This window comes from Anser cygnoides, chromosome 18 (genome assembly GCF_040182565.1).
Source record: "Anser cygnoides isolate HZ-2024a breed goose chromosome 18, Taihu_goose_T2T_genome, whole genome shotgun sequence".
Taxonomy (NCBI): domain Eukaryota; kingdom Metazoa; phylum Chordata; class Aves; order Anseriformes; family Anatidae; genus Anser; species Anser cygnoides.
Window position 1 is genome coordinate 5,014,535 of NC_089890.1, and position 12,880 is coordinate 5,027,414.

The following is a 12,880-nucleotide window of genomic DNA, read 5'->3' on the forward strand; positions in this document are numbered from 1 at the left end:
CGGGTGCCAGGAAGTGACATTTGGGTGCCAGAAAGTGACATTTGGGTGCAAGAAAGTGATGTTTGGCTGCCAGAAACTGACATTTGGCTACTAGAAACTGACATTTGGCTACTAGAAGCTGATGTCTGGCTACTAGAACCTGACCTTTGGCTGCTAGAAACTGATGTCTGGCTATTAGAACCTGACCTTTGGCTACTGGAAGCTGACGTTTGGCTGCCAGAAACTGATAGTTGGCTACTAGAAGCTGATGCCCGGCTACTAGAAGCTGACGTTTGGCTACCAGAAGCTGACGTCCGGCTGCAAGAACCCCTCGTTCCGGCAGAGCATTAACAGCAAGCACAGCCCCCCCGGCACAGACGGGTGCCCCCCGGGAGCAGGGACCGGGGAACCCCGGGGGGGGGGGGGGGAGGCACCACGGGCACGGCCCCGGGGCCGGGCAGCGCTGTCCCGGGCCGACCCGGGCACGGTCCGGGGGGGGCCCGGGGGGGCGGGGAGGGGCGGGGAGGGCCGGGAGGAGGGGCCGGGCGGCGGCTCCGCTCCCCGAGGTGCCGGCGGAGGGTGAGCGGCGGCGGCGGCGGCCCCCGAGTGCGCTCCCTGCGCGGCCCCGGAGCCCGGTGCCCGGTCCCTGCGCCCACTCCCCCCCCCCCCCCCCCTTCCCATCCCCATCCCCATCCCCGGACCCCCCCTCCCCGGGCCGTTGTTGGGGCATGGAGGCGGCGCACAGCCTGCCCGTGCTCGACGTGCTGCGCCGCTTCGGCGTGGCCGAGAGCTGCGGGCTCAGCCCCGAGCAGGTCCGGAGGAGCCGGGAGAAGTACGGCCCTAATGGTGAGCGGGGTGCGGCGGGACGGGGCGCCGGGCTGCGCGGAGGGACCCCGGGGGGCGCCCGGTGGGGGGCGTGGGGGGGGGGGCCGGAGGCACCGAGCGCTGCGCTAGGGCTGGGGGGAGGTTTGGGGTGGGTGCGGGGGGGCTCCGGGGGAAGTTTTTGTCCCGGCCGGGGTGCAGGGGGTGCCCCAAAATTGGCCCGGGGGGGGGGGGGGGCGCTGCTGGCTTGATGCGGGGTGGCAGCGGGGTGGCGGCAGGACATGGGGTGACAGCGGGGTGGCAGCGGGATGCGGGCTGGCAGCAGGGTGGCAGTGGGGTGTGGGGTGACAGCAAGGTGGCAGCGGGGTAGCAGCAGGGCGTAGAGTGGCAGTGGGGCGGCAGTAGGGTGGCGGTGGGACACAGGGTGGCAGCAGGGTGTGGGGTGGCGGCAGGGCTTGGGTCCCTGCGTGGCCGTTGGGTGCTGCTGCGGCTCCTTCTGGGCGAGCAGCGAAGGGCAGCACCTCTCTGGAAGCTCTCAGCATGACCAACAGCCTGGGGACCCACTGGGCTCCCCCAGCCCATTGAGTGGGGACAGGGTCTTGGGTAGCGCCCCAGCCCCAGGGGGGTCCCATCCTGCCCGGCAGCACCTGCCCTGAGCCCCCCCAGCCGCAGGGAGCGGAGCCTCCCACCCGCTGTCTGCTTTGGGGTCAGAATCCCCCAAAAGTGCCGGTTCCAACCCCGACTACAATCGCTCCCCAAATTCCCCCTGGTCCCAGGGGGGCCTCCGGGTGCTCCCTGCCGCGGGGCAGTGTCACCTGCAGGCCTGGCCGCTGCGGGGCTGGCGGTGCCTGCTCCTGTTTGCCCAAGTGAATCATCCTCCCTGAGTCAGGCTGCTCGGTGGCACCAGGCTCTCTGCCTCCGGAGAGGTGCCTCAAACGTGTGGCGTAGGTGCCAAGCAAAGGCTTAGCGGTGGCAATCCATTTTTCTGTGAATTTTTTTCTTTTTCGCCCCCCACCTCCCTCAAGCAGTGGCCGTGCGCTTGCCTCCTCCATCTGCGGTGCAGCAAATTTTGCTCCAGACCGCAAATTTCTTGCAAAGTGGTGATTCGTGAGAGCTTCTCGCCTGGGGATGTCCCGTGGCTGTCGCCTTCACGGCACAGCCCTGTGCCTGCTGCCCAGTGCAACGTGCGGGCAGCAGCATTGGTGGAAATGTGGCAGAAGGCTTCAAAAAATAATGGCTTTTTGCGCTCTTGTGCAAATCTTGGGTTTTTCTTGTGTGTGGCTCAGGTGTGACCACTTTCATATTAAAATGGTGAAGAATGGGACCCTGTATGGCTTGTTCTTTTTGTTTTAAAAGCTCATTTTTAAGCAAAGGGCCTTTTTTCCAGCACGATGAGGGCTTGCAGGCTGTGTCGTGGCCGCAGGAGCCGGCACCTGCGCATCCTGGGTGCCCGGTCTGCTGCAGGAGCAGCGTGGGACAGCACAGTGGGCTCGAAGGTGGCTCACATTAAATCATGTTTTAATTTAAGCTTAAATTAAATTTTGGCAGCGGAAGTGCGGGGCAGTTTGGCGTCTCGCTTGAGCTCGCACAGAGCTCAGAAGGGGGAAGAAAATTCAAATCTCGCGTCGCTTGCAGCGCGGAGCAGCCCCGCGGCTCTGGCGGGTTTCGTTTTCGCACCCTCCCGGCTCACGTTCATTCATTTCCTTCCACACCTGAAATCCAACTGCCAGCGGCGGCGTGAATCACGGCCCGAAATACAGCGTCTTCCGTAAAAACTTCTCCTGACATATGCTGGGGAGCTGCCTTCTTCATTTTATTTTAATTTTATTTCTGATTGGGTTGATGCATTTCAGAAATAAGAGCTGCAGCGAGCTGCACCACTGAGCGAGAAGCAGTGGCCGCTGGCATGCTTTATTTAAGTGTGTGTAGGTATTTTGGGGGGCCACATTTATTTAAGTGTGTATATGTATTTTTTGGGGGGGCACATTCTTTAGGAGCCTAAAATCGCTTTTCAGTTCCAGCGCTCGCAGCTCCCTTTGTAGGAGGAAGCAGAGCGCAATGCTGATTATTTAATATCTCCAATTAGCGGCTTGGCAGCCGAGCAGCATGCTATAGATTACTGGGCTCGGAGAAGATATTTCTCTGTTCGGAAGAGCTCGTGTTTGAGTTTCAAATCTGTCATCGGCGCTGGCAGCGCGGCGATTTCGTTTGCCAGGGGAGCTGGAGGAGCCGCGGTGCACTGAGGTCTCGCCGTGGCCACCAGCAAAAGGCTCCCGAGCCTTCGAGCTCCGAGTCGCAGCTGCTTTCAGGCCACCTGAAACAAGAGCTCTGCCTTCTTTTATTTTTTTATTTTTTTATTTTTTTTTAATTTTATAATAGACAGGGCTGGAGGGCACGGGAGTGCAAATGTGTTTTTTTTTTTATTTCTGAACTTAAAAAACAAAGGCTGAATTTCCTCTGAAATGATTCCAGCTCTGCCGAGGAGTGACAGATGTAAGCAGGAGCTGCCCCGCGGCCAGCCGAGTGATTTTTCTGATTTAAATATAGCCGTGATTTCTCTTCTAAATGGATTTCCATGTGTAAATGAGCGCACATTTCGGGCACGGTATTGCCAACCTTAATGCATATGCATAATTTTATTTGCCTCATCAGTAACCTAAATGGACTGTGAATGTCAGCGGAGTCAAGCGCCGGGATGTTTGCAGCATAGGGGCATTTATCTCTTTGCGCGCCACCTCCTCCAGCACCGAAGCAAAAACCCTTCTGCAGTGGCGATGGCAGCGGCCAGGATCAGGCCCTTCTGCTCGGCCTTTCACCAATCCCCTCCGGGACCCCAGCTGTGCCTGGGGTGACCCCAAAACCCTGCCTGGTGGCCTCCAGAGCCTCGTGCACCCCATTGCGAGGTGCAACAGTAACGGCGTTACCTGCTGGCTGTCCTAAGGGTTATTAGTGTTATTGGATGATTATTAAGAGCCAGCTCCAGCACCGGGGAAACACCCCGGCTGCCTCCCAGCCCGGGTTAGTGCTCCGGCTCGCTCCTGACAGTTTTAAAAAAGAAAGAGAGAAATTTCTTTTTCGTGCTGAAACGTTTGAGGTGCCGGCAAGGAGGGGAAAAGCAGCATTTTCTGACTCATCTCACTCTGCTCTCTGTTCCTCTGCGCATCGCCCACCTTTTCCACCCCCGAAACACACGCTTAGCAGTCTGATTCATAAACACACTACGTGGTTTTTTTGTGTGTTTTTTTCTTTCTTTTTTTTTTTTTTTTTCTTCTCCTCCTCCAAATCCTCTCCCTTAGGAGAAATGCTGATGCCCTCAAACAGTGTGAGCGCCTTCAGGGTTGTGGAGAGACCACGTAATTTTCCTAATTGGACGATAGGAAATTCGGGCTTTGAGCCCCACACCTTCCTCTGGGGTTGCCCAATTCCATTCCTATCTTTTTATTAAAAAAAAAATAAATAATAAAATAAACATGAGTGAAGAGCAACGTTCAGAAAACCTCCCATCCATCCTGTCCTGCCTGGCTCCTGCAGCAGTTTAATACATCCAGGGTAAGCAGAGGCAGGGGCTGCACTGGTGTGGAAGGGATTTTTGTGCAGGTGCACCCACGGGCCTTTACCCAGGGGTTTACCCTTGGGGTTTCCCCCCCACCTCATGCACAAGTGTTATTTCTTTAATGTTTGTATTTTCCTACTGTTTTTTGAGCTGGTCACCGCTGTGCTGCAGAGCACTGAGGTAGGAAATGGGGTGCACAGAGAGTCCTCGGGTGCCCGCTCAGGGTGTGCAGCTTCCCAAAAGTGCACCCCATGCACATGGATCCTCTTGTCCCCGTATTTCAGGTGCCTGTTTTAACAGAGCCGAGTGGTTTTGCCCATTGGGTGCCGTTTTTGCCATATAGCCCCAAGCCTGTTTGCTCTTCCCCCCCTTGCAGCTCGGTCTGTCTGCCTGTTTCAGCCTCTTGCAGTCACCAGATCCAGTTCTGAGCTACTGAGTCGCTTTTCTACGGTTGTCTCTCATGGCTAAGCCTTAAAAAACGTTGTTGACATTTAGGTTGCAAGTTAGTTTAAATATTTTCTCTTTTCTCCTTCCTCGAACACAAAACAATTTTGTTGCTTTGGATTTCTTTCTACCGGAGAGATTTTCTCTGCTGGAGGAGCGTGCGTAACGCTGCGTTTTCGCTCTGCGTTTTCTCTCCTCTTGCAGACCTGCTGGTGGGAGAGCAGGGCCCCGTGCTGCCGGTGGAGCTCCCGTCCTGCAGCTCGCTCTGTGCTGGTACATCCTTGCCCTGCACACGTGTGTGGCCGGCATCACCGCTTGCACAAGCGCTGCTACGTGCCGCCAGCGCCAGGCTTGCAGAGCCCTTCATCCGCACATGTCCCCTGGGACCACGTGTACGTGGCACGTTGGGTGACCCCCCAGTGCAGCTGGTTCGCTGCCCCGTAACACTTAATTCACTTGCTCCTAAAAGAAACGAGGGTATTTGGTGCTTTTTGTATGCTCAAACCTCTGCAGGCTCCACCTTCGATTTTTCTCCCACGTGCAGTGTTTGCAGACCTGGGTGGGATGGTGATGCCCCACCAAAATGTCTTTTATTTATTTATTTATTTATTTTAAGGATGATTCATTGCAAACCATCAGCCTGAAACTCAGCACAGGCACGCCATGCCTGTCACCCAGCTGGGTGCTGGACAGGGAGCACCCCTCGGGGGTCTGTGGGGCAGCACACTGAGCCCCTCGGGCACCCCGTCCCCACCGACTTCTATTACTGTGCGTGTGACATGTTGTTGGTATCGTGACTCACGATCTTTTTTTTTTTTTTTCCCAACATCTCAGTGCTGTAGTATCGGAGGCAGAACTTATAACAGTAACCTACATTAAGAAAAAAAAAAAAAAAAAACTAAAATAAAATTGCCAAGCACTGCAGCGAAGCGTCTGCAGCGATTATCGCGCTGTAAAACAGGTAGCGGGAGAAGGCTGGAAGTGCTGAGGGGCTGGAGCCAAAAAGCAATAGAGAAAATTGTGGTTACTTGAGTGTTTCCATGACGTGAGCGCGCCGCCTCCGTGGGCGTCGAACCCCGCGGGTTAACCGGCTGCAGGCAGGGCTGCTGCGATGGGCGACGCCAGGGCGGGAGGCTCCCTGCTCCTCTTGGGATTAACACAATTAGCGCTCATGGATATTTTCCGGGGGTTGAAGCCGTGGTTGGGGGGTGGGGAGGCTGCTCGCCTTGTGCAGCCCACGGGGGAGAGGGGTCGCATCCCGAATTTTGCTCTTTTGCGAAGATTTTTGTGTTGAATGAATCCTCGCCGGCGATTCACCTCGTGCCTGTAGCTGGTGTTTGTGGGAACCTCCCAGCATTGAGGTCTGGCTACTATCATCCTATAAAAGCCCTTTTTCTCTATTTATTTCGTTTCATTGCTTATTTATTTCCCCACTATCGCCGGTACTTGCAGCACCCCTGGGCTGGAGCACGTCCCCGTGGGCTGCGCGCTCGGGTGCAGCCACCAGCGCCGTGCTTTTTTGGGGTGAAACGCCAGCTTCTCTGGGAGCATGTGAACCTCCTGCACCCCCAAACGTAGGTGTCTCTGCTGTGCTCGCAGCAACCCTCCTAAAATTTAAATGTTCAACTACCTGCTGCTCGTGCAGCTGGATATGCTGATGTGGGTCACCCCATTTGATAATTTCATCCCCCCCCTGCACGCTTGGGCTGCGTTTGCAAATCACCGTGGCCTTTTGGCTCAAAGATCCCCTAACGGAGGGGAAACAACCCAGGGGCAATAAAAAGAAGACCTAGACCTCTTTCCTAGCCAGAGCTGCCGTGCCCGTGCCCAGCTGAGGCTCGGAGGGCTCGGAGGGCGCGTGCCCTGCGCACCGGGGGCACCGGCGGCGCTGCGACGTTTTGGGGAGGAAATCCGCTCCTTGCTTCTTGCGCCTCCCCTGCGCCCCGGGGTTCCTGTCCGCGGTGTTTTGGCATGGGGTGTTTCCTGCTATTTAGCGACCGGGTGTATTTTAAACCAGCCCTGGGGAGGGGAGGCGGGGAAGGGACAGGAGTTACCGGGGGCCGCATGGCACGGCTGCCCCCCGGTAGAGCCAAATATGAGGAGCTAAGGCTGGGTGGTGGTTGGTTGTGGTTCCCCCTCCCCATATTTTTTCCTTTCTAAAATGTCCCCAGGTGCCCCCACATCCCACTGCCATCAGCCCCTTTGCCCCAGCCTGTGCAATGCCGTGCCCGCCTTTAATTTTTATTTTTTAATTATTATTATTTCTGCTTTGGAAACTTTTTTTTTGTGCTTGTGGCTGATAAAAATCGGTTGGTTCCTTTTCGGGAGGGGTGCGTGGGCGGGGGAGATTCTCTTCCTTCGCTGCGGGGAGCGAAGCACAGAGCTGCGAGGAGGAACTCGGGCAGCAGTGACTCGGTCCCCTCTGCCTGCCTGGGGGAGCCAAATCCCCAGGGTTTTGCCCCAAAACCATTGGCTTGGTTGCCCACGCTTCCCCTTGGCCAAGCTGGACTGATGGGGACAGCATCCGAGGTGGGGACACCCCTCATGCTGCCCGGCGCCGTTACCTGCCTGCGCTCCCTTCTTTTTTTTTTTTTTCCATTTTGCAACCTCCAAGTCAACAAAACGCGCTAAAATAAGGAAAATGTGGTGAGCGAGTGGAAAAACGAAAACAGAGCTGCAGGGGAGAGGCGGCGGCGGCCCCGAGCCTCCTGCTCGCTCCGTGGAGGACGGCGTTCCCCAGGGCTCCGCGTGGTTTGGGTTTTGCTGCTTTTCTGCACTTTTGCATGGTTTTTCCCTTTCTCACCTCTTCTTGACACTTGTCTTCTTGACACTAAGTCTTCTTAAACTTGTTTATTGGTACCTTTATAGGTCTCTGCGTAGGTACCTGTATCCTTGTAGGTCCATTCCAAGTGAACCATTCTATTCTATACCCATCCGTATCTGTCTGTAGATATCATATATGTATATGTCACATACATATGTGTGTATCTATAAAAATAAAATTCCATCCCTTACATGCACGCACTATACACAGTGGGAAGGAGGCCACAGAAATAAGATTAAATGGGACCAACTCTTCCAGCGACCTGCCTCCTTATGGGAAGGGGATGGGCTCAACTACACGGGGATGCGTGATCCCCGGAGAGTTCATCCCTGAAAAGTACTAATTGCCTAGCTCATCCCTTTTTCCCATCCAGAAAGACCTTTTTTTTTCTATTCTGCAGGATATATATATTTTTTTCTTCTGATATAATCTGAACTCAGCACCATGCATACTTCGTTTTCCACAAACACCCATCCAAGGCGACCGCTGAAAATAGCCCCGAGAGCGGGGAGCAGGAAAAGCCAGCATGTGTTTGGGGAGCGGGGTTGGCTGGGGCAAGGAGTTCTGCGAAAAGAAACCAACCAAAAAACATAATAATAATCTCCGCTGAAGTTAATTGAGTTTAAAAGCAGCTCATTAGCTGCCGTGCGGGGCAGGGCTGGTGGGCGCCGCGCCGCCTTAGCCTGGCCACGTGTTGCCAGCCAGCCTTGCTCTGCCAGCAGATGGGAGTCGCCTCGAGATGTGAATATTCCGGCTGTCGGATTTCACAAACGCTTTCTGGAGTGGGAGGCGTTTCCTCCAGAAAACAAACAAATGGAGAACAACAAAAACAAAACCCACACCCTACCCGGTCCGAGCCTGAGCCTGTGCGTATTGGGATGGGGTCACCCCTGGCAGCCTGCAGTTTCGGGCAGGGCTTTCTTGTCTTGACAAAGAAAGGAACGAGCAGTGTTAGGGTTGAAAAGCAATATATTTCAGGGCTTTAGGTATTTACCGAGGTTGCTGGCCTTGCTTTTGGAGGGTTGCACCTTGCAAACGTCTCCCCCTGGTTTGGTAGCGCTGGGTCCGTGCTGGTTGCAATTCAGCCCCGAGCCTGCAGCGTGCCAGAGGTCAAGCAAAAAATGTGGAAAAGCAAATGGTTTTGTTTGTTTTGGTGGGCGAGAGTGCTGCAGAGAGCCCCTCCTGGGGGGGGAGGGAGGAAGCTTGGTCTCGTTCTGCCTCTGTCCCCCTGCCCCATGCCGCAGCAGCCCCTCGCTGCCTGCTGAGCAACATCGCTCCGCCAGGAGCAAGTGCATCCCATTCTGGAGACGCACCCTGCTCTCATTTTCCTGCCTGTTTTTCTTACCTTTGCAGCCCAGTAAGCCATTTCTTCTGTTTTTTTAAGGAAAAAAGCCATGAACACGTTTCCACCCGGCTCTTCCCCAGATCGCACAGAACTCAGCCGAAAGGCAGCAGTGCAATTCCCAGCACCAAATGCCCTCCCCGGGGATATTTAAAACCTGCCTGGGCTTTGCAGGGGCTGAACCGGCATCGTGAGGGCTCGGGCACTGCCGCCTCTGCAGCTTGGCGTGTTTGGTTTGCTAAGCTGTTATGTTAGCATTATTTAATCCTAAACGTTATTAAATTTTATGCCGCTGGGTGTTTGACTCACTGGCTGGCTTGCAGCATGGTGTGGCGGTCCCAGAAGTGTTGCAAAGTTGGTGTTTTGCTTGCCGTGGCTTGGATGGGGCTTTGGTTTCTGAACATTTGCTGGTTTGGGGAGATTTTGGCTCAGGGGTGGCATCGGGGTATCATGATGATGGTGATGGTGGCCAAGGGCAGAGCCCACAGGGATGGAAATCCATCTGTGTGCCAACAGAACTGACTGAGTTAAAAGTAAGCACCGGAGCATCAGTGGGAAATTCTCTGGGAAAAAAAAAAATAGTTGTAGGGCAATAAAATGAAACCTGCAAGAAGAGGATCGCAGTGTGCCCCTGGGCTGGGATCGTGGCACTTCTGGGCTCGCAGGAGGCAGCGGGGCTCCCTCACCGAGGCCGTGGTGAGGCTGTGCCGGGGCTGAGCTGGGCAGGGGAAGCTGTGCCTGGCTGTGGGGATTGCCCCCTCAAGGTTTGGGGTGCAACCGGGTGAAAAAAGCCCCATCTTAAGCTTTATTTTGTTCCCGTGTCTTTATTTTAATTTATTTTCCTTCAAATGTCCCCAAAGCTGTTACTATTTAAATGCAGATTTTTAGCTTTTCCACCCGGGAGCCGGAGCTGGAAATTCTTTCCGCTGCGTTGGTGCAGGAGGGAACAAAACCTGCCTTTAGCTCGCTCACATCACCCGTCCGAGGCTGGGGCCGCACGTTCCCTCTGCCACGCGCCCCCCTGTCCCCTGGGGACCCGCGGGAACCACTGGGGGGACGAGGCCACCGCACGCTGGGCTGGGGAGTCCCATTTCCCCGTGTTTTTCCCTGAAATTTCCCCAGGCATTGTTAAAGGGACTTTAGTTTTGCAAATAAGGCTGCTGGCCTGACTGGTGACTTGATTTTTCAGGGGAAATGGGTGAAATATTCTCCCCTTGCTCTCTTAGCCTTAAGAAAAGGAGGAGAAAGGACTTGCCATGCGGGTTTTCCATACAAAATATTTTGCTCTCCTCCATGGAGGAGGATGTTTGGGGCTTTGCAGCCCCATTGCAGGATCCCTGTGCGTGGTGTTGGAGGGGAGCTGCCCTTTGCAGGATGCTCAGGCCACGCAGTGTTTTGGGGCTGAGCCATTCCCAGGAGCAAAGGAAGGGGAGTTTGGGGTGGGACAGGCAGGTTTCTCCTGATGCCTTATGCCTTCTGCTCAGCTCTCGGGACTGTGGGGCCACCCTCGCTGCTTGAACCATCACCCTGCCTTGAACACTTCCTTATTTTTTTTTTATTTTTTCCTTATTTTGGGGCTGCCATTGCCCCACCAGGCAGGACGCTGGGTTCCTGCAGGGCTCGGGGATGCTGCCGGAGCAGCGATCCCAGGGTGTTTGCCGTGGGAGGGGTGCTCATCCCTCGTCCCTTTTATCTCGGTGCTGCTCCACCAGATGGGTGCCACGGGCGCAGGAGGCAGGTGCAGAGCGGTAGGCAAATCAGGCTCCCCCCAGCACGGCGCACCCAGGGCTTTGCTTACGGGGGGGGGAAACGGGTGGCAAAGCTTTTGGGGCTGTCCCCGTGGGGAGGGTGGCACCTGGGAGCAGGCTGGGCGGTGTTACGTGCTCAGGAGGCTCCAGCACGAAGCTGCACGTGAAAGGAAAGCTGAATGGCTTCTTTTGGCAGCTGCACAGCCGAGGCTCTCGGATAACTCCACGTTGTCCCCCGCGAGCATCGCGCAGCGTTAGCACCATCAGTCCTCGAGTGCTTGTCATCCGCGATAACGCTAAAACACAACGGATCGGCCTTCAAACATGTTGCTTTCCGCACTTGCAACTCGAGAGTCGTGGTGAAAAAGCGCCTGAGCACCCGTCCCCAGGTGGCATTCCCACCGAGCAGGGGATGGGGAAACTCAGCAGAGGGTTTTGGGGGCAGCCAAACCCTGCACGGTGCCGGCCGCCACCGGGGCAGGGAGCGGGGCCTCGCAGCGCGGCTGGAAATATAAATTTGTTCTGCAGGGTGAAGGATCCCAGAGCAGCTCCTGCTTTATGTCACTGGGGGAGGCTGCTGTCCCAGCTGGGGATGTTTTAGGGGCTTATCTTACTCTTTTTACCACTTTTTTCCTGCCTGCTGGTGAAGTCTGGGAATCGGATGCATCGTTTGTTTTACCCATCCATTTCCCCTTCCCTGCGTACGGAAAAATAAATTAAAGGGAGGAAAAAAATAAAAAAAGAGTTTACGGCGTAGAAATATGGCAAGGAATAAGGAAGTTTTGGAGTGGAGTCTGGGGGTGATGCTGGTCCTTAGCCCTAGGCTGGGTGCTGTGCTCCCTCGTGCGGGGCGAGACGGGTCCAGGTCCCGCCTGGTCCGCACTGCCTGCACTGTGCTCACCTCGCCTGGGCTCCGGGACATCACCCTTCTCTCCCTGCTCAGCAGCAGGTGTGTTTTCCATAAGGGAAATATGATTTTATCCTAGAGAAGCTCCAGAAACGTAGGGATAAGGGTGTTTCAGTGTTCACCTGTCACGATGCTCGGTGTTGGGGCTCACGCTCTGGGTATGGGCATGCACCTCGAGCATTTCCTTCCAGCGCCCCCTGTGCCACCCTGCCGTGTTTTATTTGTTTGCTCTGACCCGGAAAACAGGGCCGGATCTCCCCAAGGGCACCGTGCTGCCAGCAGGTGGTACCTGGGCTGCTTTGCCTCGCTGTCACCTGCTCGCCGTGCCCTCCACGTCACCGGTGCCAGCCCTGCTGGGCTGTTTGAGTTGGCAGGAGCTGGCGATACCGGCCCCGTGCCCGCCCCACCTCTGCCTCGTGCCTGCCTTTGGAGCATCCCGTACCCATATAGCCCGGCAGCGGGAATTCCCGTTGCAGCCCATCTGCGCTCGCTGTGCTGTCCCACGGGACTCGTGGCTCTGGGCTTTTGCTGCTCCGCGTTGGGTTTTGTTGTGACACAGCAGCGCTGCGGCCACGGTGTGGCACCGGCTGCACTGCGCTGCCTGGTACCACGGGGCTGACCCGATAAAACCTGGGGTTTGGAGAGTGGTGAATCCTTTTGTTTCTGGTGGGGCACTGGAAGTGAGAGAAGGGGGCTTCAACCCCAAACTTCCCCATTTTCAGGTGGTTTTGGGCGGATGCAGACCCAAAAATGACAGTGCATTATGGCTTTCGGCCCTTTTTTGCAGGGTGCAAAGTGGGTGCTGAGCTGTCATGCGAAGGGAGGTGGAAGGGGCGCCACTTGTAGGAGGTTTGCCTAGTTCCCAGTGTGCTCAAAATTGGCTTTTTTTGGGGAAGTAGCCGCAGCAGCACTGCTGCTGGTTGGGGTTCGGTGGCACGGTGTCACCCTGGTGGCGATGAGACCCGTGCTGCCGGCAGGGTGTTGGCTTCCTCCTGAGTTCACGGTAACCCATTTTCCTGCCCCGTCCGCAGAGCTCATGCAAAGTCCCCGCTCTGCAAACAGCCTCACCACGACTCCTCATGCAAACGATGCCCGGCAGAGGCACAACGGGCTGGCGGCGTTACGCACGGCTGCTCGGGGCGCAACGTCACCACGGGGTGCCACGGCGGAGCTGGGACCTGGCTGAGCCCTGGTTCCCCCCCCGGTCTGTCACCTTGCACGGTCACACCCCTAAAAACCCAGCCTGGATGGGGAAAACGGC

At 56.0% G+C, this 12,880-nt stretch overlaps 1 protein-coding gene across 3 annotated transcripts in view; it reads left to right on the forward strand.

Annotated features, from left to right (window-relative positions):
* The first annotated feature begins 644 nt into the window (after positions 1–644).
* Positions 645–12,880, forward strand: part of ATP2A3 (ATPase sarcoplasmic/endoplasmic reticulum Ca2+ transporting 3) — a 44,355-nt gene continuing 32,119 nt past the window's right edge. For 2 of the 3 annotated variants that reach the window (XM_066979465.1, XM_066979466.1), the window contains exon 1: positions 646–825. In XM_066979465.1, the coding sequence (XP_066835566.1) occupies positions 708–825 (118 nt within the window). In that variant the 5' untranslated portion in view covers positions 646–707. Of the gene's footprint in view, positions 826–12,880 lie in introns of all 3 variants that reach the window. The other variant, XM_066979467.1, reaches the window with a different exon arrangement.